Genomic DNA, 27,533 nt, shown 5'->3' with positions numbered 1-27,533 from the left:
GAGGGATATGGGCCAAACGCGGGCAATTGGGATTAGTTTAGGGGTTTAAAAAAAAAGGTGACATGGACAAGTTGGGCCGAAGGGCCTGTTTCCATGCTGTAAACCTCTGACTCTCAGACAAGGTGATAAGAGAAAGAAAATACCTTTGTGTTGGGAGATCCCTACTTGCACTAACTTTGAGCTACATTAGGGGTATCTGCGGCTGAGCTTGTGGAGCTGCTGAAGTGTGAAGACAGGTGATAAAATTGGGTTAACATAGAAACATAGAAACCCTACAGTGCAGGAGGAGGCCATTCGGCCCATCGAGTCTGCACCGACCACAACCCCACCCAGGCCCTACCCCCACATATTTACCCGCTAACTACACATCTCAGGGACAATTTTTAACCTGGCCAATCAACCTAACCCGCACATCTTTGGACTGTGGGAGGGAACCGGAGTACCCGGAGGAAACCCACGCAGACACGAGGAGAATGTGCAAACTCCACACAGACAGTGACCTGAGCCGGGAATCGAACCCAGGACCCTGGAGCTGTGAAGCAGCAGTGCTAACCACTGTGCTACCGTGCCGCAATAAGAGATTATAAAGGAGAAATGTGAAGACCAAAGTAAATAAACTAGTTGTCAAACAACTTCAGTACTCCACATTTCTCAACGACTCAATGGAACAGGCTGATTACAAGCGAATTCAAAAGTAGGCTGGAAATCTGAAATAAAAACAAAAATTGCTGGAAATGCGAGAAAGAATTATCCTCCCAACCCCAGCTAAAAATAATTTTCTGCCTGCCTGGCTGTGTTACCGTTGGCACTTAGCAGAAATCATTACAAAACACGGCACAGTGGTTAGCACTGCTACCTCTCGGCGCCAGGGACCCCGGTTCAATTCCAGCCTCGGGTGACTGTGTGGAATTTGCACATTCTCCCCGTGTCTGCGTGGGTTTCCTCCGGTTGCCTCCCACAGTCCAAAGATGTGCGGGTTAGGTGGATTGGCCATGCTAATCCATTAGAGAGTTGGCGCAGATGGGCCAAATGGCCTCCTTCTGTGCTGTAGAGATACCATGATTCTATAATTCAACGTCATGGTAGCATGACTGACTCTTAAATTGCTGGCACAAGCAACCAATCAGTTGAAACCACTACGGAAATGGCCCACTACCATCTTCTCAGGGAAACAAGGATGGACAATGCCAGCCTTGCCAGTAAAACCCACATGCCACAAATGCATTATTTTCCAAATGTCGGCTATTAGGAAGGCCTGTGTTTATTAACACTTTGGTAGAAGTGATAATATATTTAATTTCTGTCCTAAAGACAAGTTCATTATATTAAAAAAGATTTGCATTTATATAGCATCTTTCATGACCACTGGACCTTCAAATGCACTTTCCGGCCAATGAGGATCTGTTGTAGTGCAGGCACTACATATTGGAACAATATTGAAACGTGGTAACTAATTTGCGCACAGCAAACTCCCACAGTCACCAGATAGTCTCTCTTTGTGAAAGTGGATGAGGGAAAAGTGTTACTGTGCTTAGCCCAGTCCAACGCCGGCATCTCCACATCATGGAAAAGTGTTGGCCAGGGCACGGAAGATAATGTCCCTGCTGTCCTTCGCAATGCCATGGATACCACCTGTGTGTGTGGACGGGGACCTTGATTTAATGCCTCATCCAAAAGACAGCGCCTCTGAGAGAGCAGCACTCCCTCAACACTGCACCCGAGTGCCAGCCTTGATTGTTCTGCACAAGCCTCAAGAGTGGGACCTCAGTCACAGAGACAAGTGTCCTACCGACTTAGCCATGGGTGGCACGAAGAAAAGGCCATAAGTCATAAGGCCAAATTGCTCGACAGCAAACATGATTATTAATGTAAAAAGGAAGCAGTAATAGGTTTAAAAATACAGCTATTATCTGAACCTACATATTTACACTGGGCTTGTCAGTAGGCAAGCTTAAAAGTTATAAATACATAAACTAAGATTGATTTCAACTTAGAAATATTTAGTCGCCTATCAATTGGATAAACGCCCTAAAAAAGTTTATTAGTGTCACAAATAGACTTACGTTAACACTGCAATGAAGTTACTGTGAAAATCCCCTAGTCGCCACACTCCGGCGCCTGTTCGGGTACACCGAGGGAGAATTTAGCACGGCCAATGCACCCTAACCAGCGCATCTTTGCATGAATAATCTGTATTTGAGACAAACCTGCAGATACTGTTTTAAAGTCCTGGTTCTTCCATTCAGAGCTTCCTCGTACTGATCAAATTTCTTGCCGAGTTTCACTGCCTCCATCCCAAAGCTGGAGCATGCTTCAACTTCCCTGGCGATTTCCTGCACGGCTGCCAGGTCCTCAGGACTGTATTCGAACTCCTCCACAAGTTGCTTCTTAATGTTCTCTCCAATGTACACATCGGTGCTGGGCCTCAACACCTTTGTGAATGAACGAGGAAGAGCATCTGGCCCCGAGGCAGTTTGGAACAGAGTAGCTGAACCTGTTTGAGAAAGTCAGGGGGGGGGGGTGTTAGAAGTAGTTAGGATTTAATGGCACTCATCAAAACAATTATCGTAACCCATCAAAAAGAAGTAATTTTTGGGAATACAAGAAGGCATTAGATTCTGAAGGAAAAACAAGATGTGGGAGGAAAGTGGGTACAATCCACATTCAGCTCCCATTGGAATCTGAGCCTCACTGAACACAGCGAACAGCTACAACTGCTCCATGGGAGCTGGGAATGAGCTGCCGAAGGGTTATGGGAAAAGCAGGTGTAAAAGCCATTGATGTGCCTGATCAGCCATGATCACATTGAATGGCAAAACAAGCTCGAGTGGCTGAATGGCCTAAGCCAGTTCCTATGCCCCGGTGATCATAGCACTGTTAATGTAAGCCTACTAGTGACACTAATAAATAAATAATAATAGTTACCATTGGAGAATTCTCTGCCAAAGATACAGGATGTACCGTATGTCTTCCTGATCACTCCAATTGACAAACCAGCGGACTGAAAAGCTAACAATCCTCACCAAAAATACGAGGGGCAAAAAACCCCAGTGGACATAATTAGATTACTTTATTTGGTTTAGTGAATCCATTAAAGCAGTAAAACTTACAAGTCTTTGCAACTGTAATGCCAAAACATTGAATGTATTCAAGAGGCGGCTAGATATGGGGCGAATGGGATCAAAGATTATGGGGGGAAAAAGCAGGATTAGGCTGTTGAGTTGGACGATCATGATTGTGATGAATGATGGAACAGGCTCAAAGGGCCAAATGGCCTCCTCCTATCTGTGTTTCTATGTTATTAAATTTTGATCAGACATCTGAGCCCAATTATCTCTACAGCTGAAACAAAAGCAGAACATGCTGCAAAATCTCAGCACGTCTGACGGCATCTGTGGAGACTTGCTGAGATTTTCCAGCATTTTCTGCTTTTGTTTCTGATATCAGCCTCCACAGTATTTTGCTTGTCTCTGTAGCTGGGATGCTGCAAAGACAGGCCATCAGTTTGTGCAGGTAATCTCTGTAAAGCTTGGATTCATAGAATCTTACAGTGCAGAAGGAGGCCATTCGGCCCATCGGGTCTGCACCGACCACAATCCCACCCAGGCCTTATCCCCATAACCCCATGTATTTACCCTAACAAGTCCCCCGACACTAAGGGGCAATTTAGCATGGCCAATCAACCTAACCTGCATATCTTTAAACTGTGGGAGGAAACTGGAGCACCCGGAGGAAACACACACAGACACAGGGAGAACATGCAGGCTCTGCACAGACGGTGACCCAAGCCGGGAATTGAACCCAAGTCCCTGGCGCTGTGAGGCAGCAGTGCTAACCACTGAGCCATTGTGCCACCCCATATATGATAAATCTCAGAAAATGCAATATTTACAGCAATGCTATGACCAAAAGCATTCCCTTTACTCTGAACTTGGGCAGGGAGGCTTAGAATTTCATTTTAGGTGGAGGAGGGGTCACATGCACGGAGTGAAAAACTGAAGCCCAATGGCAGAACACAAATAGAAAGGAAAAAAATGCATAATCTAGAATGAGAGAAATATTTTAATTGACAGATCCAATGGCTACAATAACACAAAAATAATTAAAAACTCACCATCGTGAGTACTCAAACTTCCGTGAAATGGCGTCGAGCGGACTTTTAACCGCACTTGACACGAGTTGACGACGATGTTATCATTAGGATTGAGGTTACGTGTGCTAACGATGCCCGGTGCGTAATACCCCCTCATTAGCAAGTAATTGGTGTGTGAAGCCTGAGGAGCCTTCACTTCAAATTTGGGCTTGTTTCCAGTTTCTTCCAGATCGTCATCCTCATAGTCATCTATGCCTTCCTTCCCCAACCTAAAAATGCCAAAACCGAGTTAAATCAATCCACTTCTGACCACATTCAATTCCAGGCTCACATTATTGCACTTGAGCAGGTGCAAAATAATAAAACCTGAAGTACAGAACTACCCGATCATAAATCGGGCAGCACGGTGGCACAGTGGCTAGCACTGCTGCCTCACAGTGCCAGGGGCCCGAGTTCAATTCTGGCCTTGGGTCAGTGTGTGTGGAGTTTGCACGTTCTCCCCGTGTCTGCGTGGGTTTCCTCCAGGTGCTCTGGTTTCCTCCCACAGTCGAAAGATGTGTGGGTTAGGTTGATTGGCCATGCTAAATTGACCCTAGTGTCAGGTGGATTAGCAGGATAAATATGTGGGACTACGAAAATAAGGCCTGGGTGGGATTGTGGTCGGTGCAGACACGATGGGCCGAATGGCCTCCTTCTGCACTGTAGGGATTCTATGACAAACTCTAGGATTTACCCGTTTCTCACAACTTCCCTGCTCGGATCTGAATTTTGCAATACAGCAACAGAATAACAAAGCGCATGCACAATAAAAACAAAAAGCCGGAACAACTGTTACAATTCCATATTGATCCCTTACAACAGGGTAAATATGTGGGGTTATGGGAATAAGGCTTGGGTGAGATTGTTGTCGGTGCAGGTTCGATGGACCGAATGGCTTCCTTCTGCATTGTAGGGATTATAGGATCCTATGATCCTAACTATATTTTGCACATATTGCCTATATTAATATTTGTAGTTCATTGAATCATAGAATGCCTGCAGTGCAGAAAGAGGCCATTCGGTCCATCGAGTCTGCACCGACAACAATCCCACCCAGGCCCTATCCTCATCACCCCACATATTTACCCTGCTAATCCCCCAGACACTAAGGAGCAATTTGGCATGGCCAATCCACCCAACCTGCACATATTTGGACTGTGGGAGGAAACTGGAGCACCCGGAGGAAACCCACGCAGACACGGGAAGAACGTGCAGACTCCGCACAGACAGCGACCCGAGGCCGGAATTGAACCCGGGCCCCTGGCGCTGTGAGGCAGCAGTGCTAACCACTGTGCCACCATGACACCCACTGGGTTATTTTGTCAATATTTTGCTCACAATGATGCACAGACTTTATGACACCTGTAACTATGCACAAGGAAAGTAAACTGTTGAACTCCCTGGAGACTTCACAGAGTAGATACTGATTTCATAGTGCTCTTAATTCGACGCTGCTATCATCCAATAATTTGATTTTTTTTAGTTCATTCGTGGGATGTGGTCATCACTGGCTGGCCAGTATTTATTGCCCATCCTAGTTATCCGAGGGCAGTTAAGAGTCAACCACATTGCTGTGGCTCTGGAGTCAAATTTAGGTCAGACTAGGTAAAGATGGCAGATTTCCTTTTCTAAAGGACATTAGTGAACCAGATGGGTTTTTACGACAATCGACAATGGTTTCATCGTAGACTCTTAATTCCAGATATTTTTTATTGAATTCAAATTCCTCCATCTGCCGTGGCAGGTTTCGAATTTGGACCCCCAGTACGTTAGCTGAGTTTCTGCATTAACAGTCAAATGATAATACCACTAGGCCATCGCCTCCCCTAACAAGATACTAAATTCTCTTTCCTGTTTCAGAGGGAATTCACATTCATAATCCCTCACTCAGCTTAAAAAAGTATTTGAGCACGGATTAGAAGCGAGTCTGAACATAAAATAACAAGAGGACTTACAAAGGTTTACAGAATTAACACTGGGTGCAGTGGTGGATTGGGGTTGGGAGAGCGAGGAGGGCAGCATCTACAAGAACCAGATTCCCTTACCTTTTTATCACCTCATTATCTACAAGTGTGCTGTCCACAACCACAATCTGCTCAGGGATTGAGACATGGAAAGAGAGCAGACCAAGGATAAACAAGGATATTGTAGCCACGCAGTAACCGCCATTTCCATCCAAAGGGTAGGTGACCATTTCTGTATCAACAGGCGTCTCTTTATCCTGGAACGAGAAGGTGTTGGGGATGTCTGCCTTTCCTGCGTTCTTCAATTTCTGAACAAAATTATACGACTCGGAGCAGATATTGCTGGGGAACCGCCACATGAAATTCCTAGAACAAAAACCACCCAGATAACACATTATAAATGCTGAAGAGTTCTCTGAACTCAAAATGAAGGCATCAACCACACAGCGAGGGTTGCTTTACCACAATCACATTGATTCCTCTTTTGCAGAAGCTACTACGCTGCGCAACTTTGACCCAGTAAGAAGTCTCACAACACCAGGTTAAATCCAACAGGTTTATTTGGAATCACGAGCTTTCAGTGCGCTGCTCCCTCATCAGGTGAGAGGAGTGACTCCACTCACCTGATGAGGAAGCAGCGCTCCGAAAGCTCGTGATTCCAAATAAACCTGTTGGACTTTAACCTGATGTTGCGAGGGTTCTTACTGTAACCATCCTAGTTCAACACCGGCATCGCCACATCACAACTTTGACCCACACAGTGGTTCAATACTTGAAGCTGTAATCCCTTTGAGGTGTTGCAATTTGAAGTAAATATCTGAACGAACAGAATCCTATTGTACCTTCAAATCTTTAATTGGATATTGCTCCAAAAAAATTAAATGGGTGCTAAAAAAACATAGGTTCCTAATTCACTACAACTAAGTAACATATTAAATGCACTCAGTCAGTTGCTGCACAGTTTGCAAAATCCACAACTCACATTAAGGGCAGATTATAAAAATTAAAATTGCCAAATGGTTGGAGTTTGGCAGCTCCATGTTTAGAAGCTACACAGTAAAAAATTTAACAACACCAGGTTAAAGTCCAACAGGTTTATTTGGTAGCAAAAGCCACACAAGCTTTCGGAGCTCCAAGCCCCTTCTTCAGGTGAGTTACACTACATACCTGTAGTACGCCTGTGATAGTTGGTAAGACATTGGAGCGAAGGGCAAGGCACGGCTCTTCTTGGGACCCAAAGCTTTACTGACCCTGCGACGGTTTACCAAGCTTCGTTGTTGAAACTCGAGGAATACTTTCACCAGCACTTCATCCTTGTACTGTTTGTACAGGTGAAAAGTCTAGGGAAATAATAGGACACAAAATGAAGACTACACAATCTTCACTAAACGCATACAACATCCTGATTTAACACAAGTTTAAAAGGTTTAGAATCAAATCAATCTTAATATACAATAGCAAGGCACGTGGCTCTTTCTGCCAGTCCGGCTAACCCGTGGCATTGTAATCTATTGTTTGTTCCTTCTGAAAAGCATTTTACCAGTGGTACATCCTTCAGTCTTTTAAAAGCAAAATGCTACGGATGCTGGAAATCTGAAATAAAAACAGAAGTCTGGCGGCAACTGTGGAGAGAGAAACAGTGTTAATGCTTCTAGTCCATATGATCCTTCTACAGAACTGAAGAGAGGTAGGAATGTCAAGAATTATATATTTGGAGGAGGAGGGGCAAAATAGAAGGACAGGGATAGGTCAGAGCTAAGAAGAGATTGATAAAGGAGTCATGGACACAAGACAAAGGAGAGTATTAATGGTGCCATTAAGGACTGAAAAGTGCTAACAGCGGCATAAGGTAGGATAGCAGAATATGCTAATAGGAGCAAAACCGAATAAAGGACAGGTGACTATGTGGGGGAGGGATGGGGTTGAGTTATGCAGGCCAAGGGAACCGAAAAATCGAAAACAAAAAGGGACTGGGGGAGGGGGGGTTCAAGATGGAAGGGAAAGTTCGCAGTCTTCAGTTTTTTAAGTTAGTGGTGCCGAGCCAGCAAGGCAGCAGAGAGGAGAAAGAAACAGAACAGGATCCTTGCATATCAGCAAAACTTTTATCTTTCCAGTGAAAGGGCAATTTCTTTGTTCATTCGCAGGATGTGGGCATCTCTGGCAATGCCATTCTTAGCTGTCTCCAGGATTGGTGGCAGTGACTCGCCTCCTTGAATATAACTGAGGGTTTGCTGGTCCATTTTAGAGGACAGTTCAAAGTCAAACATATTGCTGTGGGTCTGGAGTCAGGGAAACCAGAACAGGTAAGGACAGCAGATTTCCTTCCTTAAATGGCATTGGTGTATCAGATGGATTTTTACGACAATGCAGCAGTTTCAGAGTCACATTACGGATACTAGCTTTTTATTCCAGATTAATTTAATTCATTAAAGTTAAATTCCCACGTTGTTGTGGTGGGATCTGTACTCATATCTCTAGAATAATCGTCCAGGCCACTGGATTACTAGTCCATTTTCATAATCACTGTGCTATTGCACCTGATAGTTGGCAGTAAGGACAGAAAAGGTACTATACTTCGGAGCACTGACACATCAGCCCAGTTACTGTACTATTAGGGCACATGACTTAACCTATGATTTATACAGCCAGTCACGATGACTAACTTTGGTTGTGTGAATCTAGGTAGTGGCTGCACTGGATACTATGTCAATCAGCAATACGACAAGGGAACGCAACCCAGTCCTTACAAGGACCTCACACTCGGACTGCCATTCCCAAGTTAACCCAGCAGTGCTGAGACTCGCTTCATGAGACTAAACACCGCAGAATCCGAGACTTGACTCTGCCACTCTGACGAAGGGTCATCCAAACTTGAAACGTTGCCTCTATTCGCTTTCCACAGATGCTGTCAGACCTGCTGAGATTTTCCAGCATTTTTCTGTTTTGCTAAGACTTGAATGGTCCAATGGCTAACCACCTTAGGCAGTTACATTTTTAACCAATGCGTTATTCATTATTCAGCACTGTTGCAGAGAGAGTGATAGACAGGCGGACAGAGTAACTTGGTAGTGAGGCCCGCCATATCTTACTGAGCTGTGACTCAGTTGGTAGCAGCCCCACCTGAGTCACAAGATTCCAGGTTCAAATCTCACCGCAGGACTCGAGCACAAAAATAAAGGCTGACACTTTGATACAGTACTGAGGGAGAGCTGCATTTTCAGATGAGATGTTAAACCAAGGCACAATCTGCCATCGCAGGTGGACGCAAAAGATCCCATTGTCCTTTTTTGAAGATTAGGGGAGTCAACTGTGGCGTCCTGGCTAATATTACCTTCCAGTCAAAATCAGACAAACAGATTTACCCTGGCCATGACCACATCTGCTGTTTGCGGGAAGTTCAGTGCACAATTTGGTTGCTGTGTTTCCTACATTACAACAGTGACTGATCTTCAAAAGTACATCATCGATTAGAACATAAGAACTAGGAGCAGGAGTAGGTCATATGGCCCCTTGAGCCTGCTCCGCCATTTAATAAGATCATGGCTGATCTTTTCATGGACTCACTTACCCGCCCGCTCACCATAACCCTTAATTCCTTTACTGTTCAAAAATGTATCTATAGAATCATAGAAACCCTACAGTACAGAAAGAGGCCATTCAGCCCATCGAGTCTGCACCGACCACAATCCCACCCAGGCCCTACTCCCATATCCCTACCCACTAATCCCTCTAACCTACGCATCTCAGGACACTAAGGGGCAATTTTAGCATGGCCAATCAACCTAACCCGCACATCTTTGGACTCTTTGCCTTATTGAATGAGGTAGGAAATGTAGGTAGGTAATGTAGGAAAAACATTCAATGAGGTAGCCCCAACTGCTTCACTGGGCAGGGAATTCCACAGATTCACAACCCTTTGTGTGAAGAAGTTCCTCCTTAATTCAGTCCTAAATCTGCTCCCCCTTATTTTGAGGCTATGCCCCCTAGTTCTGGTTTCACCCGCCAGTGGAAACAACTTCCCTGCTTCTATCTGATCTATTCCCTTCATAATTTTACATGTTTCTATGAGATCCCCCCTCATTCTTCCAATGAGTATAGCCGCAGTCTACTCAGCCTCTCCTCATAATCCAACCCTCTCAACTCCAGAATCAGCCTACTAAATTTCCTCTGCACCCTCTCCAGTGCCAGTATATCCTTTCTCAAGTAAGGAGACCAAAACTGCACACAGTACTCCAGGTGTGGCCTCACCAGCACCTTATACAGCTGCAACATAACCTCGCTGTTTTTAAACACCATCCCTCTAGCAATGAAGGACAAAATTCCATTTGCCTTCTTAATTACCTGCTGCACCTATTTTGAGGCAATCCCTTGTCACTTAATGTATCATATAAATGCAAATCTTTCTTTACTTAAAAGATGATTTAAACTACAGCCCATCAAAAGTCAGATTCCAAATTAAAGATGCAATACGTTTACTCAGAAAGTCACATGAATATGAGATGAGGTTCACCTCCTCAGTTACTAAAATACCTGAAATGACTGGCATGACTTCATCTGTGTGTCCGAGAGAGCCAACGTGCTCTGAATGAAATTCTGCAGGACCAAGTAATGAATATCATCGACGCTATAATAGAAGAAAAAGTAAGCTTCCTTCAAATCCATGATAGTTTGACACTCAGTTCATTGATGTCACAAAGCAACTGCATTTATACTTCAATTCACTCCCAATGTGGTCCATAGTCTCCACTGCTCCCAACGCAGTCTCCTCTCTCTATATTGGGGAGACTAAACGCAGACTGGGTCTGCTTTGCGGAACAGCTTCGCTCCGACCGCAAGTATGACCTGGAGCTATTTCAACTCAGCACCTTGTTCTCGTGACACATGTCCATCCTCAACCCTGCTGCAATGCTCCAGTGAAACCCAAAGCAAACTGGAAGAACATTATCTCATCTTTCAATTAGCTCTTCTGGACTCCATACTGAGCACAACTTTGGACTGTGAACTTTCCCCTTCATCTTGACACCCCCCCTGCTTTGCTCTTTGTTTTTTGGTTCCCTTGGCTTGCCCCATACAAGCCCACTCCTCCCTCACATGGTCACCTGTCCCTTGTTGTTCAGTTTTGCTTCCAATGAGCACTGACCTTTTTTCTCTTATTAACACATTCGGCTATCTTATTATGCCACTATTTGCATTCTTCAGGTCTTAATGGCATCATTAACACCCCCTTTGTCTTATGGCCATGACAACAAGGTCAATCTCTTTAGGTCCAACCTATCCCTAACCTTCCATTCTGCCCACCCCCTCTCTCCAACCATATAATTCGTGACATTTCTATCTCTCTTCAGTTCTGTGAAAGGGTCATAAGGAGTCAAAACATTAACTCTATTTCTCTCCCCACAGATGTTGTCAGAGCTGCTGAGTTTTTCCAGCACTTTCCCAGGGTGGAAGAGTCAATTACTAGGGGGCATGGGTTTAAGGTGCGAGGGGCAAGGTTTAAAGGACATGAACGAGACAAGTTTTTTTTTTTACACAGAGGGTGGTGGGTGCCTGGAACTCGCTGCAGGGGGAGGTAGTGGAAGCAGATGCGATAATGAGTTTTAAGGGGCGTCTGGACAAATACTTGAATAGGATGGGAATAGAGGAATATGATCCCCGGAAGGGTAAGGGGTTTTAGTTCAGTCGGGCAGCATGGTCAGTGGAGGCTTGGAGGGCCGAAGGGCCTGTTCCTGCGCTGTAATTTTCTTTGTTCATTTTGTTATTATTTCAGATTTCCAGCATCCGCATTATTTTGATTCCATTTGTACTATTTGGTTTGTCAACAGAAGGCTGCAGCCAATTCGCTACCACCAACGAGACTCCTTCTACATGGTTCAAGCTTCCCTATTCTTGCCAACTTAAACTTTCAAAAACAGTTGATCTGTTTTATTGTGTGAACCCTTGACAACATTGCCCCACTAGATTGTACAGAACAGCGCTTCCCCCTTACAGTCCCCGGGACTCCCTTATTACTCTAAGCGATAGATTGTGATTTGATACAGCTGGAAAATGGGAGAGAATTAATTGACAATGTGGGGCAGCTGTAAAATAAACTGCCAACCCAAAGTGAAAATTTACCCCTAACATGTGTTTTAGCTGGAGGAGGGTAGGGACTTCTGACTAAAAAGTACCTCCCCAGATTGTATTCTTCCTCTGTAATGATTTGTAGCATTTCAGATGTTCATTACTTCTGTACACGACCTACAAAGAACAATACAGCACAGGAACAGGCCCTTCGGCCCTCCAAGACCTGAACCTGTATTAGACAATAAACCACCAGAAACAGAAATTGCCTTTTATACATATACAGGAAACTTTTGTTTCTCATGGTGAAATTCAGTGGAGAACACGCACTTCAGCATCTAGACCTGATCTTTGAAAATATGTATTTAATTGAACAAATTACCTTTTAATGTTATCCTGCTTCTGATTTTCATTGCCTTCTTCCCCAACTACCAATATCTTGAACCTAGGCAAAGAACAGAAAACAAAAGAAGGAACAGTGTGCATTTAGAAGGATGGGAAACAGCAGCCCTTCTAGTTATTTCACCTTGAGGTTTAGAAATTCTCTTTCTTCCATCTCCTTTTGTAGCAGAGACGACAGAAAAACATTTACTCCAAAGCTCTACATTCGCATCACTATGGAAACACCATGGGTGCGATTTCCCCCAAAAAACCAAAGTGCCCCACGGACGGGAAAATGGGAGGTTTTCCCATCTGCTTTTTGGACAAGCTTAGTTAAATAATTTCCAGCACTCTGTGCGGAACAGAAGCCATGAGGGCATTCACGGCGGGGGGTGCCTAATCCTGCCCAAGAGGCCGGCATCAGACTGCTGAGGGGGCCAGTGTGAATGAGCTGATCTCCCAGTATACTGGGAGACCGGTTGACATGCAGCTCCCCCCAAGTCGCAAGCCCCGACTACTCTCTCCCCCCCCCCCCCACCCCCCCCAAACCAAACATCACCAGCCCCGACCAGACTGGCACTGCCCAAAGGGCAACCCCTCTGCCCCCAACCTCCCAGAGGGCCTCGATGGCCTCCAGTCCCACTAGTGAGGCCATAACACCTGGTCCCTGTTGCTGGGGACCATACGTGATCCCCACTGCTGTGTACCTCCACCAGCTGGGTCAGAAACATTAGTGAGCCCAGACGATTGCATCCCGGGCTCACTAAATAGATGCAAATCAATATTTCATATTGTAATCAGCCTCGTGCTGCCCCCCGACACGAGGCTGATGACATTGAAAAAAATGGCCCGGGAAGATCGCGACCCGCCGGACGCCGATCACAATTCCTGTTTTTGGCCCTCCGTTGATAGTTCCCTGCCCGCTATGCTACTCAAACAGCGCAGCGGGCTGGCAAAATTGCACCCCACATCTCTGCTCAGTATGTCTTGCAGATGGACACGGCTGATACCAGGAAGTCCTTATGGGGTGATAAATGGAAGGAATCAGATGCCACTAAAGTAGAGGTTAAACTTGTAGCTTGTAGATACCAGTTCACCCAATTTGTCACTCACTGCATTCAGCCCCTAGAACTTACTGCCTATAAAATAGCCATGGGATCCTTTCAAATGGAAGACACTGCTTTTAATTGGTTCGCACATATTTGGTTTGACAACTTATTTTCCCCATGTCAAATATTTTGATAAACATTGCACATGGGCAATATTAAACATACCACACAGAATGAGTAAGAAGTCTCACAACACCAGGTTAAAGTCCAACAGGTTTATTTGGAATTAGGAGCTTTCGGAACGCTGCTCCTTCCTCAGATGAATCGTGATGAAGGAACAGCGCTCCGAAAGCTCGTGATCCCAAATAAACCTGTTGGACTTTAACCCAATGTTGTGAGACTTCTTACTGTGCCCGCCCCCAGTCCAACGCCGGCATCTCCACATCATACGTAGAATGAGACTTCCACATAAGGTTAAAAATCACGAAAATTATGTACAAACCCTCAACTTTACACACGTGTTCACAACCTGTCTGGAAGCACAACGCAAGCAGAGACTGTTGCAGCATCAAAACTAAACACGGTTATTTGAACATACCAGGCACGTATTGTTTCAAATAAAAACCTGCAATCAGCACTTTACCTGGCAAATAATTCCTGCAGCGTGTCTGGAATCTCAATATTTCCAGATCCAATTGCAGAGGTGAACTTCTGCCTCAGTCTTCCCACAAATTCTTTAAACTCCTCAGCGCAAACCTGTGCGGTAAAGCAGTTGTTTCAACACAAGTGCATTTGACCGAAAGGGCATAGTGCACTGACAGGTGCTTTCCATAAATAACACAAAGAATTAAAAAAAATAGACCCCTCCAGCCATGGTCAAGGATGGTCCAGCAAGAGCTTAGCAGTCCTTTAAAGGAATCTTTCAACATTACTTAGGCAGACCTCAGCTCAGGACAGCCCCAGGTCCCTCAGGTTGGTTACTCTGGAGTGGGGATTTTCATCCAGAAAACTCAACCTCTAAACCTATTTTTGTTAACTTTTCAGTAAATGAGGAATCAGAATAATCAAATCTGACCAAGTTGTATTATTGCCTCTCAGCGCCAGGCACCCGGGTTCAATTCCAGTTGGGTCACTGTCTGCACGTTCTCCCCGTACCTGCGTGGGTTTCCTCTGGGTGTTCCATCTTCCTCCCACAGTCCAAAGATTTGTGGGTTAGGTGGATTGGCTATGCTAAGGGACACAGTGGTTAGCACTGCTGCCTCACAGCACCAGGGACCGGGTGCAATTCCCAGCTTGGGTCACCGTCTGTGCGGAGTCTGCATGTTCTCCCCGTGTCCGAAAGATGTGCTGGTTAGGTGCATTGACCAGGCTAAATTATCCCTCAGTGTACTCGAACAGATGCCAGAGTGTGGCGACAAAGGGATCTTCACAGTAACTTCATTGCAGTGTTAATGTAAGCCTACTTGTGACACTAATAAATAAATTAAAACTACTGTGATTAGCTCAAAAGTATCTGAAGTTTATTTAGTAGTGTCACAAATAGGCCCCACTTTCTCAACCTCGCCCCTCCCTTGAGGTGTGGTGATCCTCAGGTTAAATTACCATCATCTCTCTCTTTCTCTCAATGAAAAAGGGGGAGAACAGCCTAAGGTCCTCTGGTTCTTTGGCAACATTGATTCATTTCAGATCGGATTTGGGATGCACCGCCCAGGGGTGTGGTGGAGGCAGATTCAAATGTGGCTTCCAAAAGGGAAGAGAAAAACAGGACTATGAGGAAAGGACCAGCTAAACTGCTGTTGCAGAGAGCTCCAATGGACACGCTGGGCCAAATGGCCTCCTTCCATGCTGTAAACAGTCTATGATTCTATAACCCAAACTTCGGGCTTGGTTGCCAGTTCCAAATCATTTTGGATGCTGTCCTCTTGGATTGACCATTTATCATGTAATTACCACCATTCTGGATGTTTATTCATTTATTTCCATGACATTATCCACCGGGAGAGGGAACAATGCCGCTGTGTTCCTGTTTACCTTGCCGTCCTGATAGTTGTTCTTTTTATTCATAATTTCATTGATTAAGGCGTGATCTTCATAGACTTCAGCAAGGCAAATTCTGCCAACATGAAAAAAGTAGGATCAGTAAAACTTCTTAAAAGCTGCACGAAAATATCAACAGGTGCCGGACACGTTTGGAGAAGCCGGAAGTCACGTTTATTGAACGAGCCGTTACTCAGCGGTTTCAGGCTGTATTGTTAAGAGCCGACACCGGAGAAACCAGCCATTTAGCCCAACTGGCTTACAGCAACGTTAATGACCCATGTGACTATCATCCCACCCCTCCTATTAGCATGCCTTTCTGTTCCTTTCTCCCTCAGCTACCCATCTAATCTTTCCTTAAATGCATCACATTCAACATTTAACATAACCGTTGTAATCCTATCTGTTACCGTCACAGGGACATCATCAGCTGAATGCGAATTAGAAGGAAAATCAAAAAAGGTCAAGTCTACCTTTTGCATTGACGTATTTCTCCACTTTCCCATTCTTGGACTTCCAGAATAAAAGCAAATTACTGCGGATGCTGGAATCTGAAACCAAAAGAGAAAATGCTGGAAAATCTCAGCAGGTCTGGCAGCATCTGTAAGGAGAGAAAAAAGCTGACGTTTCGAATCCAGAGGACCTTTTGTCGAAGCTGCTTTGACAAATGGTCACCTGGACTCAAAACATCAGCTCTTTTCTCTCCTTACAGATGCTGCCAGACCTGCTGAGATTTTCCAGCATTTTCTCTTTTGGTTCTTGGACTTCCAGTGTGCGGCACCTCTTTCCACCTCCCCCAAGCTCTTCCCCCTGCCTCCCGAGAAGAGGCCAGACTGGCCTCTGCCCAAAGCAGCGACACTGGGAGCAGTATCTGTGACATTTCTGTCAGCATGCCTCACCCACTACATAGCGCCATCCCAAGGCTGTGATGAAGGAAGTCCCAGGACATGGAGATGTACAGCTCAAAACTTGCATTAAACCACTTGGTGATGCATCAGACTGGGTCTCCTCCACTAAGGAAATCACAAATCTGTCAGCAAAAATACATTTTTACTCTATTTCCCACACTATCCTTAGGCCCATCTGACTGTCCTTGTAATTAGTCCAAAATTAGGATCAGTTTTGTATTGTAGGCGTCTGCCAACTTTGCAGCTGTATTAAATCTGCCCAAACTCACTATAGGACCTTTATACTGCCCTCTCTGCCCTACCCCGGTAACCTTGCACATTGCCTGTTTTCAAATAGGAATTCAATTCCCTTTTGAATACCTTAACCGAACCTGCCTCCACCACCCTCACTGGAAGTTCGTTCCAGACTCCAACTACCCTCTGGGTGAAAAAAAACAGTTCTCACATCACTTTTGTCCATTGTTTTGAATCTGAGCCCACTAGTTTTTGATGTTCTCTCAGGTGGGAACAGTTTCTATTTACCCTGTCCATACCCCTTAGAATCTTGAATACCTCTATCAACCCGCCTCTCAGCTTTCTTTTCTCGAAGGAAAACAGTCCCAACCTTTCCAATCTATCCTCAAAGTTACATTTGTTTATCACTGGTGTTATTCTTGTGAATAGGGGCGACACGGTGTCACAGTGGTTAGCACTGCTGCCTCACAGCACCAGGGACCCGGGTTCGATTCCCGGCTTGGGTCACTGTCTGTGTGGAGTTTGCATATTCTCACCATGTCTGTGTAGGTTTCCTCTGGGTGCTCCGGTTTCCCCCCACAGTCCAAAGATGTACAGGTTAGGTGGATTGGCCATGCCAAATTGCCCCTTAGTATCAGGGGGACTAGCTAGGGTAAATGAATGGAGTTATGGGGATAGGGCCTGGGTGGGATTGTGGTCGGTGCAGACTTGATGGGCCGAATGGCCTCCTTCTGCACTTTAGGATTCTATGATCTATGAATCTCCTCTGTGCTCTCTCTCAATTTCTTCAAATCATTCCTCAAGTATGGCGCCAAGAATTAGTACTCCAGATGAGATCTAAGTAGCATCTTAAACAAGTTCAACATAACCTCCTTACTCTCGTACTCAATGTCACTATTAATAAAGCCTACGACACTATATGCTTTATTAACTGCTTTCAGAATGCCTTGCCATCTTCAATGACGTAAGTGCATACATACTGAGGTCCCTCTGCTCTTGCATCTCCTTTAAAGTTTCTCCCTTTTTATATTCTCCGTATTCTTCCTGCCAAAATGAATCACCTCCTGCTTCTTTGCTTTGAACGTCATCTGCCACTTGTCTGCTCACTCCACCAATATACCTGTGTACTTTAGAAGTTCAAGACTATCCTCATCACAGTTGACAATGTTTCCAATCTTCATATCATCTGCAAATTTTGAAATTATGTCCTGAATGCCACAGACTAGGTCATTAATATGCAGCAGGAAGAACAAATGTCCCAACACTGACCCCTGAGGAATGCACTACAAACCTTCCTCCAACCTGAAAAACAGCATTTATCACTACTCTCTGTTTCCTGTCAGCCAATTTCTTATCCAAGTGCCTACTTTCCCTTTCATTCCACTTGCTAAAGTTTTGCTCACAAGTCTGTCATGTGGCACCGTATTAAAAGCTTTTTTAAAATCCATATACACTATATCAACAGCGTTGCCCTTATCAACCTTCCCTGTTACTGCCTCAAAAAACACCAGCAAGTTAGATTAACATGATTTTTCTTTCCTTAATTATCCCACTTTTGTCTAAGTGACTATTGATTTTGTCCCAAACTATATAGTTTCTACAGGTTTCCTGACCACTGAAGTCAAACTGATTGGTCTGTAGTTACCAGCTTTATCCATGTAGCCCTTTTGGAACATTCCCCATTCTCCAGTGTTCTGGCGTCACCCCTGTGTCTAAGAGGAACTGAGGGACTATCCCTAGTGCCTCTAACATTTCCACTCTCATTTCCCTCAGTACCCATAGATGCATCTCATCCAGTCCTGGTACTATATCTATTTTAAGTGAAGGCAGCACCTCTAACACCACCTCCCCCTCAATTGTAAATTCTTCTAACGTATCAGTTAACTCCTTTCTCACCTTCTTCCTTTGTAAAGACAGAAGCAATGTGCTCGTTTAATACCTTCGTTATTTCTTCTGCTGCCACGTACAAGTATCTTTTTTAAAAATCCCTAATCAGCCCTACTCTTTCTTTTAACCACTCTTTTATTTTTTTAACTGCTTATAGGTCTTAAGATTCCTTTTATGTTAGCCACACGCTAGCGTGAGTCAGTGTAAAGTCTCTGCTGCAGATCACACAAGTATCTGTTTAGACATCATACCAGACTAGATAAGTGTGGATATAGATTTGTAATTACAAAGGAAATTCCCTTTCCCCTTTAGAATGCCCCTTGGATTGATCCTGAAAAGAATCAACAAGTTTCAGCATCCAGAAAAAATGTAAATATTATGGGCGGCATGGGGGCACAGTGGTCAGCACTGCTGCCTCACAGCGCCAAGGACCTGCGTTCAATTGCAGTCTTGGGTCAGTGTGTGGAGTTTGCATGTTCTCCCCATGTCTGCGTGGGTTTCCTCCGGGTACTCCAGTTTCCTCCCACAGTCCAAAGATGTGCAAGTTAGGTTGATTGACCATGCTAAATTGCCCCTTAGTGTCAGAGGGATTACATGGGGTTACAGGGATACGGTCTGGGTGGGACTGTTGTTGGTGCAGATTTGATGGGCTAAATGGCCTCCTTTTCCACTATAGGGATTCTATGATAATTTAGCGCAATTCTTTGCCATGTAGTGTTCAGTTAGCATAGTTGGCTGGACAGCTGGCTCGTGATGCAGAGTGATGCCAACAGTGTGGGTTCAATTCCTGTACCGGCTGAGGTTATTCATGAATAACTTCTCCATCTTGCCCCTCGCTTGAGATGTGGTGATCCCCAGATTAAATCACCACCAGTCAGCCCTCTCCCTCATGGTCATCTGGGACTATGGCGACTTTACCTTAGTGTTCTGACATTTATTCTGATTGTTACCTGTCACTATTCTTCAGGAGTAGCAATCTCACCTATAGTTAAGCATCGTCTGTGGATTCTTGAGGATGTAACGGGATCGACGTCCTACAGCAAGCGACGTTTTATCCAAAGCCACTTCGAGATAATTGTGCATGACATCTCTCACTGTTTGCCAAGGAACAAAGGGTCCCTTCACCTAAGTGCAACAAGACATTTGGTTTTCAAAACATTGTGTACATTTGTGTTTAACCCAGTTTTACCTGAATAAGTTGCCTTGTTTTCAGCCTGACTGAAAATGACACTCTCCTCCTACCTTCACCCCAAGAGATTTCACTCAAGTGATTGCTACAGAACTCTCTCCACGTCTTGCCTGATAACACTCCTAAGAGTGTTAAAGGGTGGCATGGTGGCACAGTGGTTAGCGCTGCTGCCTCACAGCACCAGGGACCCGGGTTCGATTCCTGGCTTGGGTCACTGTCTGTGCAGAGTCTGCACGTTCTCAGTGTCATTGTGGGTTTCCTCCAGGTGCTCCAGCTTCCTCCCACAGTCCGAAAGACGTGCTGGTTAGGTGCATTGGCCATGCTAAATTCTCCCTCAGTGCATCCGAACAGTGTGGCGCCTAGGGGATTTTCACAGTAACTTCACTGCAGTGTTAATGTAAGTCTACTTGTGACACTAATCAATAAACTAAAACTTAGACTGGCATTTAAGGTCTGTAGACATGGGCATGGATACCAGCAGAGGTTGGCACCTGTATCTGGTGATACCAACCTATGACAGAGGTGTCCCTGCATGGTCAACCATGTAGGTTAAAGGTATCTTTGACAATGTCTTCAGTAATAGAATAGAATACCACATTATTTTGAAGTCTTCTGCATGAAATTGTTGACAATTGCTTGTGAAAATGTTAATAGCAGACCTTGAATACAGGAGTAAATGGCAATTAAGATCAATATAGGGAGTGTCTGATTGAAGTGGTTTGAGGGGCTGAATGGCTTTTTACTGTTCCTCTAGTATTTCCGACAGCAATGAGGACAATCCTCGGCATTACAGGTGCTCTAAGCCAAATACATCATTGTGACTCCACCCGTGCAGGGAACTCAAAATACAAGCAAGGGAGAATATATATTTATGAAAAAAGGTAAAGTTATTAATATTTGAAACAACTCCCAATAATTAAAATGCTACTGAAATAACGTTTAGACATTTTCTAGGATATTCACAGTAACTTCATTGCCGTGTTAATGTAAGCCTACTTGTGACTAGTAAATAAACTTTACTTGTGAGCAGCTGCTTTTATGCGCATTAGAAATTTTCAAAATAGCTTATAGCAAGTTGCCTGGAATCATCACCAAATATCATTCATGTTAAAAAGGTTAAAGCTGATTTTAATTGAAAAGGTAGATTGAAGCAGTTGTTGTTTTAGTTTTTTTCCCCCTGCAAGATTCCTCCCTCATTTCCTCTACCCAGGTCACACACCCACATGATCTGCTTCCTGGAGCAGTCATTTAAACAGTGGCCCAAGTGCCACACTCTCCCGCAAGCAAAGGGAAAAGAAAAAAGATTATTTCTCTCCCTCCCATTCTGTCTCAACTCTAACCAGCATGAATCTTCCCACAATGTGCATCCTTATTCTTTAGCAAGGTGACCTGTTTCAGTTCAAATCCGAGCACTTTTACAATATACAGTCAAAACCATGTTGAACTGAGTAAAAACTGCAAAGCATTTCTAGTAAGACCATCGGACAGCAGAAACTTCCATCCCATTGGTTTGGGCTGGATTCACATCAGGTCAGAGAGGTTAAGAGATCAGTATAACAACTCTCTGGACCACAATTAACATTGTGAACAGCTGTTTCTAAATAATTTTTGTACTCCATCCTTAAAGTTATTAAGGCACTGCTCAGAGTGGACCAGGCAAACCCAAATCCATTCTTCCTGCTCCAAAAACCACATTCAAAATCCAAGTGAATCCAATTGATGGTCCCCACAAGAGAGACAAACAAGATCCAAGCTGACAAGATAAGGCATTACACCCCCTTCTCGGGCTCAATCTGACACTTGATCTCAGACAAAAAGTCGAGAGGTTTGATCCGCTTATTCAAGGAAAGATGTACTGGCACTGGAGGCAGTCTAGAGAAGGTTCACTAGGTCAATCCAGGTATGGAGGGGTTAAGTAGATTGGGCCTGTACTCATTGCAGTTTAGATGAGAGGTGACCTTATTGAGACATACGGGATTCTCAGCGGGTTTGACAGGGTAGATGCTGAGAGATTATTTCCCCTGGTGAGGGAGAGCCTAGGATCAGAGGGCAAAATCTCAGAGTACTGGCTCATCCATTTAAGACAGAAATGAGGAGGAATTTCTTCTCTCAGAGGGTAGTGAATCTGGAATTCTTTATCGCAGAGGGTAGTAGAGGCTGGGTCGTTGATTATGTTCAAGACTGAGATAGACAGATTTTTAATCAGTAAGGGAATCAAGGATTATGGGGTGAATGCGGGAACGTGGAGTTGAGGATTATTGTACAAGATCAGTCATTATTTCATCGAGTGGCGGGCAGAGCAGTCTCAATGGGCCACATGGCCGACCTCTGCTCCTACGTCTTATGGTTATCTTATGCTACACATTTTTCAAAACTGACGCATTTAGTTGCTTACTTTTTTGTTAAGAACATGGCTGGCTACTCGACAAAGCATAAGCAGACTGTCTTCCTGCGCAGTCCAGGTTACACGGAGTTTGGTCATACGGCGCAGTGCACTCCTATCAGCGTCATCTTGGAAGCGAAATCTCTTTGTCTTTTCCGGTTGTGGTAAATCCTCTGCAAACATCAGTGAAGAATTATATTTGCGTGGACAATATTCACAAAAGCAGAAGAAGGGCACTGAAGCCAGAGAACCCCCAGTTCACTTTTCTTAATTTTACGTAAACATTTATGTAGCATTAGAAAGCGAATGGAATGTTGGCATTTATAGCTAAAGGAATAGAAAATAAAGGTAAGGAAGTATTGCTGCAACTATACAAGGCATCGGTGAGACCGCACCTGGAGTATTGTGCACAGTTTTGGTCCCCGTATTTGAGGAAAGATGCAGTGGCATTGGAGGCAGTTTAGAGGAGGTTCACTAGATTGATTCCAGAGGTGAGGGGTTTGTCGTATGAAGAGAGATTGAACAGTTTCGGACGATACTCTCTGGAATTTAGAAGAATGAGGGGAGATCAAATTGAGGTATACAAGATGATAAAAGGTATGGATAAAGTAGACGCGAAGCGGATGCTCCCTCTTGTGGGGCATTCTAGGACGAGAAGTCATAGTCTTAGGATAAGGGGTAGCAAATTTAAAACAGAGTTGAGGAGAAACTACTTCTCCCAAAGTGTTGTGAATCTGTAGAATTCGCTACCCCAAAGTGTGGAGGATGCTGGGACAGTGAGTAAATTTGAGGAGTTAGACAGATTTTTAATTGGTAATGGGTTGAAGGGTTATGGGGAGAAGACAGGAAAATAGGGATGAGGAGCATATCAGCCATGATCGAATGGCAGTGCAGACTCGATGGGCTGAATGGCCTAATTTTGCTCCTATATCTTATGAACTTGTATGCACTTTCTCCATGCACTGTATTTTAGTTAGCACTTTCTGATAAACCTGGCAGTATGAATATAGAGTACAATAAAACCTTGTGGCTTTTAAAGAGACAAACCTTGGGAGACGATACACTGACCCAACAGCAATGAAAAATCTATTTCATAGAAATCATAGAAACCCTATAGTACAGAAAGAGGCCATTCGGCCCATCGAGTCTGCACCGACCACAATCCCACCCAGACCCTACCCCCACATATTTTACCCGCTAATCCCCCTAGCCTACGCATCTCAGGACACTAAGGGGCAATTTTAGTACGGCCAATCAACTTAACCCGCACATCTTTGGAGTGTGGGAGGAAACCGGAGCACCCGGAGGAAACCCACGCAGACACGAGGAGAATGTGCAAACTCCACACAGACAGTGACCCAAACCGGGAATCGAACCCAGGTCCCTGGAGCTGTGAAGCAGCAGTGCTAACCACTGTGCTACCGTGCCGCCCCGATGGTATAAAATGCATATTCTCCAAATTATCATAAGCCACCCCAAATTTGCTAATAAGGAAACTACCAAAAACACAGAACAGCCATGCAGATGAAATAATGGCCCTTCCATTTTTAAAAGCACAAGGCAGCAGCAGTGAAACGTCTCACCTTTCCTTCTCTTTTTCCTTGGTTTCTTCCCACTCTCCGGTCGTTTTCTTTTCTGCCCTTTGCCACCGGCGACTCTTTTGTTCCTGCCCACGTTGCATTCTTTTTCAATTCGAATCTCTTCCTTACTGTCAGCGAGAGACTCGTGCACAGACCTGAGGACCCTTAGAATACTGAATTTATTGCCTAGATCGCAAAGGTAGAAGAGGAGGTAAGAACCGCAGAAGCCCTTGCTTCTAAAGTACTGGTTATTAATCTCCATCCTCACTGCCACCTTCCCTCTGGTTAACCAACAAGGTCAACATCTCACTTTTCAAAGAATGAACAGTAATAAATTCTATTAGAGTCGATGTGGGAAGTGCAGGTGATTTGAATCCAGTAGAGGCACGATTTACCATGGCATTTGTTTGACATGGACAGCTTTGGTCATCAGAATGTCGCAACTCACAAGACATTAAAGCGGAGTATCCAAGAACAGATGACTTGAGAATCAGTTTCCGCCTTTTCAGTGGCACTGTGATGCCTTTCCACCGTGTCAACATGACACAGATTTTGTCTTGGCATAGGAGGCCATTCGGCCCAGGAAGTCTGTGCTGGATCTCTGTAGAGCAACCCAATCAATTACATTCTCCCCTCTCCAACCCTGAAAGTTTATCTGCCTTAAGTTGCCACCCAACTCCCTTTTTAAAATCACTAATAACATCCATGCCCACCACCCTCACATGTACTTGTATGCAGGTTGCATCATTCAAGCACTTCCAAACCACTGCAGATTTGAATTTCCCCATCTTAAAATCACTAGAATTCAGATATAAAAGTTTTTACTTAACAGTTTGGGCCCTTGACAATTGCAAGAATCTATTTCAGTCTCACTTCAACGTTTAATGATGGTCATGCAGGGTTCTAGACTACCACGTGAGGCCATTAATCCCGGGTAATATGATAATCACGCAACAGATTAGAGAAATTTCACACACAGTATCTACTAGTTTAAAGTTTATTTATTAGTGTCACAAGTAGGGTTAATGAGAAATAACCACAATGAGAAATATCTCACCTGCAACACCAAGAGGAAGGGAATGTTTGTTGAGGAAACTCTGTAATCGCACTGAACTGCTCTCAGGGATACTGAGACTCTATAAAGAAAAAAAACTGGGTTAAGAGAGCGGTTTATCTGTTTATATTCACAGCCTGATTTTCTGAATTCACACTCTTGCGAACACCATCACGACAATTACTTACATTTATATAAGACTGTAAGATATAGGAGCAGAATTAGGCCATTCAGCCCATCGAGTCTGCTCCACCATTCAATCATGGCTGATATGATTCTCATCCCCATTCTCCTGCCTTCTCCCCGTAATCCTCGATCCCCTTATTGATCAAGAAACTATCCATCTCTGTCTTAAAGACACTCAATGACCTGGCCTCCACAGCCCTCTGTGACAATGAGTTCCACAGATTCACCACCCTCTGGCTGAAGAAATTCCTCCTCAACTCTGTTTTAAAGAAGTGTTCCTTCACTCTGAGGTTGTGCCCTCGAGTTCTAGTCTCTCCCACTAGTGGAAACATCTTCTCCATGTTCACTCTAACTAGGCCTCTCGGTATTCTGTAAGTTTCAATTAGATCCCCCCTCATCCTTCTAAACTCCATCGACTTTAGACCCAGACTCCTCAACCACTCCTCATAAGACAAACCCTTCATTCCTGGGATCATTCTTGTGAACTCCTTTGGACCCCCTCCAAGGCCAGCACATCCTTCCTTAGGTATGGTGCCCAAAACTGCTCACAATATTCCAAACATGGTCTGACCAGAGCCTTATACAACATCAGCAGTGCATCCCTGCTCTTGTATTCTAGTCCTCTAGAAATGAATGCTAACATTGAATTTGCCTTCCTGTAGCACCTATATAAAGTAATCCCAAGCCAATTCATGGGTTCCTTTCCAAGCAAATGAGTCACTTTCAGGGGGATAATAGGGCAGATGGTTTAAAAAGGTGATCAGAGGTAGGTTTTTTAGGAAAGGGAGGTAGAGTGACAGAGATCACACGATAGGATGAATGGCCGCCTTCACCACACACGGATCTTCAATTCAGCCTCCAATTGCTTTTTTAAAAATGTCTTCATGGGGTGTGGGCGTCTCTGGGTTGGCCATCACTTACTGCCCGGCCCTAATTGCCCACTGGTTCTTCAAATGCTGTGGTGTAGGTACACCCAGAGTGCAGTTAGGGAGGGATGCCCAAGATTTTGTTCCAGTGAAGGAATGGTGATATAGTTGCAAGTCAGGACATTGTGTGGCTTGGGTGGGAACTTGCAGGTGATGCTGTTCCCATGTCTCTGTTGCCCTTTTTCCTTTAAGGTGGTAGAGGTCATGGATTTGGAAGGTGCTGTCGAAGGAGTCTTGGAGAGATGCTGCAGTACATCTGGCAGATGGTACTCACTGCTGCCACTGTGTGTTGGTGGTCGAGGGAGTGAATGTTTAAGCTGGTGGATGGGGTGTCAATCAAGCAGGCTGCTTTGCCTTGCCAGTGATACCCACATCCCATGAAAGAACAAAGAAAAGTACAGCCCGTGCCAATCATGATGCCATAATTAAACAGAAAAAAAAAACATTCTGCCCTTACTCAGTCCGTATTCCTCTATTCCCTCCCTATTCAGGTACCCATCCAGATGCCTCTGAAATGTTAATGTGCCTGCTTCCACCACCTCCTCTGGCAGTGTGTTCCAGACACCCACCACTCTCTGTGTGAAAAACCTCCCTTGCACATCTCCATTAAACTTTCCCCCTCTCACCTTGAACCTGTGTTCCCTTGTAATTGACACTTGCACCCCGGGAAAAAGCCTCTGACTCTCCACCCTGTCTGTGCCTCTCAATTTTGTGGACCTCTATCCGGTCTCCCCTCAGCCTCCAGTAAAAACAATCCTAGTTGATTCAACCTCTCCTCATAGCCGACACCCTCGAGACCAGGCAACATCCTGGTGAACCTTCTTTACACTCTCTCCAAAACTTCCACGTCCTTCTGGTAACGTGGTGACCAGAACTGCACGCAATACTCCAAATGCGGCCTAACCAAGGTTTTATATAGCTGCAACATGATTTCCCAACTCTTTTACTCAGTGCCCAGGTCGATGAAGGCAAGCATGCCCTATGCTTTCTTAATCACCTTGACCACCTGTGTTGCCACTTTTAGGGAACTGCGGATCTGCACGCCCAGATCCCTCAGTATGTTAATGATTTGATTTGATTTATTATTGTCACATGTATTAACATAGTGAAAAGTATTGTTTCTTGCGCACTATACAAAGCATACCGTTCATAGTGAAGGAAACAAGACAGTGCAGAATGTAGTGTTACAGTCATAGCATTGTTAGAGAGTTTAAAAGAGTTAGAATAAAGTTTTAGAAGCATAGAATGAGAGTAAAAGATAGAATTAGAAGGTATGCTGGGCACAGCTTGCAAGAAGTCGCCTCGCTCCGGGCGCTATCTTGAGGCTATCTGTTCCTAAGTGCTCTGCCATTTACAGTATAATTCACACCTAAATTTGATCTTCCAAAATGCATCACCTTGCATCTAGAAACATAGAAAAACTACAGCACAAAACAGGCCCTTCGGCCCCACAAGTTGTGCCGAACATATCCCTACCTTTTAGGCCTACCTATAACCCTCCATCCTGTCCAGATTAAACTTCATCTGCCATTTCTGTGCCCAAGTCTCCAATCTATCTACATC

General features: G+C 44.5%; 1 protein-coding gene across 2 annotated transcripts in view; it reads right to left on the bottom strand.

Moving 5' to 3' along the window:
• gtf3c1 (general transcription factor IIIC subunit 1) overlaps positions 1-27,533 on the bottom strand; it is a 97,450-nt gene that overhangs the window by 18,460 nt on the left and 51,457 nt on the right. For both annotated transcript variants that reach the window (XM_078240740.1, XM_078240741.1), the window contains 12 exons: positions 24,862-24,940; positions 23,808-23,990; positions 22,237-22,397; positions 19,635-19,777; positions 15,618-15,699; positions 14,230-14,342; positions 12,539-12,601; positions 10,627-10,720; positions 7,264-7,436; positions 6,178-6,462; positions 4,115-4,362; positions 2,208-2,494 (listed from right to left, as the gene is read on the bottom strand). In XM_078240740.1, coding sequence (XP_078096866.1) covers positions 2,208-2,494; positions 4,115-4,362; positions 6,178-6,462; positions 7,264-7,436; positions 10,627-10,720; positions 12,539-12,601; positions 14,230-14,342; positions 15,618-15,699; positions 19,635-19,777; positions 22,237-22,397; positions 23,808-23,990; positions 24,862-24,940 — 1,911 coding nt within the window. The remainder of the gene's footprint in view (positions 1-2,207; positions 2,495-4,114; positions 4,363-6,177; positions 6,463-7,263; positions 7,437-10,626; positions 10,721-12,538; positions 12,602-14,229; positions 14,343-15,617; positions 15,700-19,634; positions 19,778-22,236; positions 22,398-23,807; positions 23,991-24,861; positions 24,941-27,533) is intronic.

This window comes from Mustelus asterias, chromosome 23 (genome assembly GCF_964213995.1).
Source record: "Mustelus asterias chromosome 23, sMusAst1.hap1.1, whole genome shotgun sequence".
NCBI classification, from domain to species: Eukaryota; Metazoa; Chordata; class Chondrichthyes; order Carcharhiniformes; family Triakidae; genus Mustelus; species Mustelus asterias.
The sequence above is the reverse complement of the archived record's forward strand: the minus strand, read 5'-3'. Positions and strand labels throughout refer to the sequence as shown.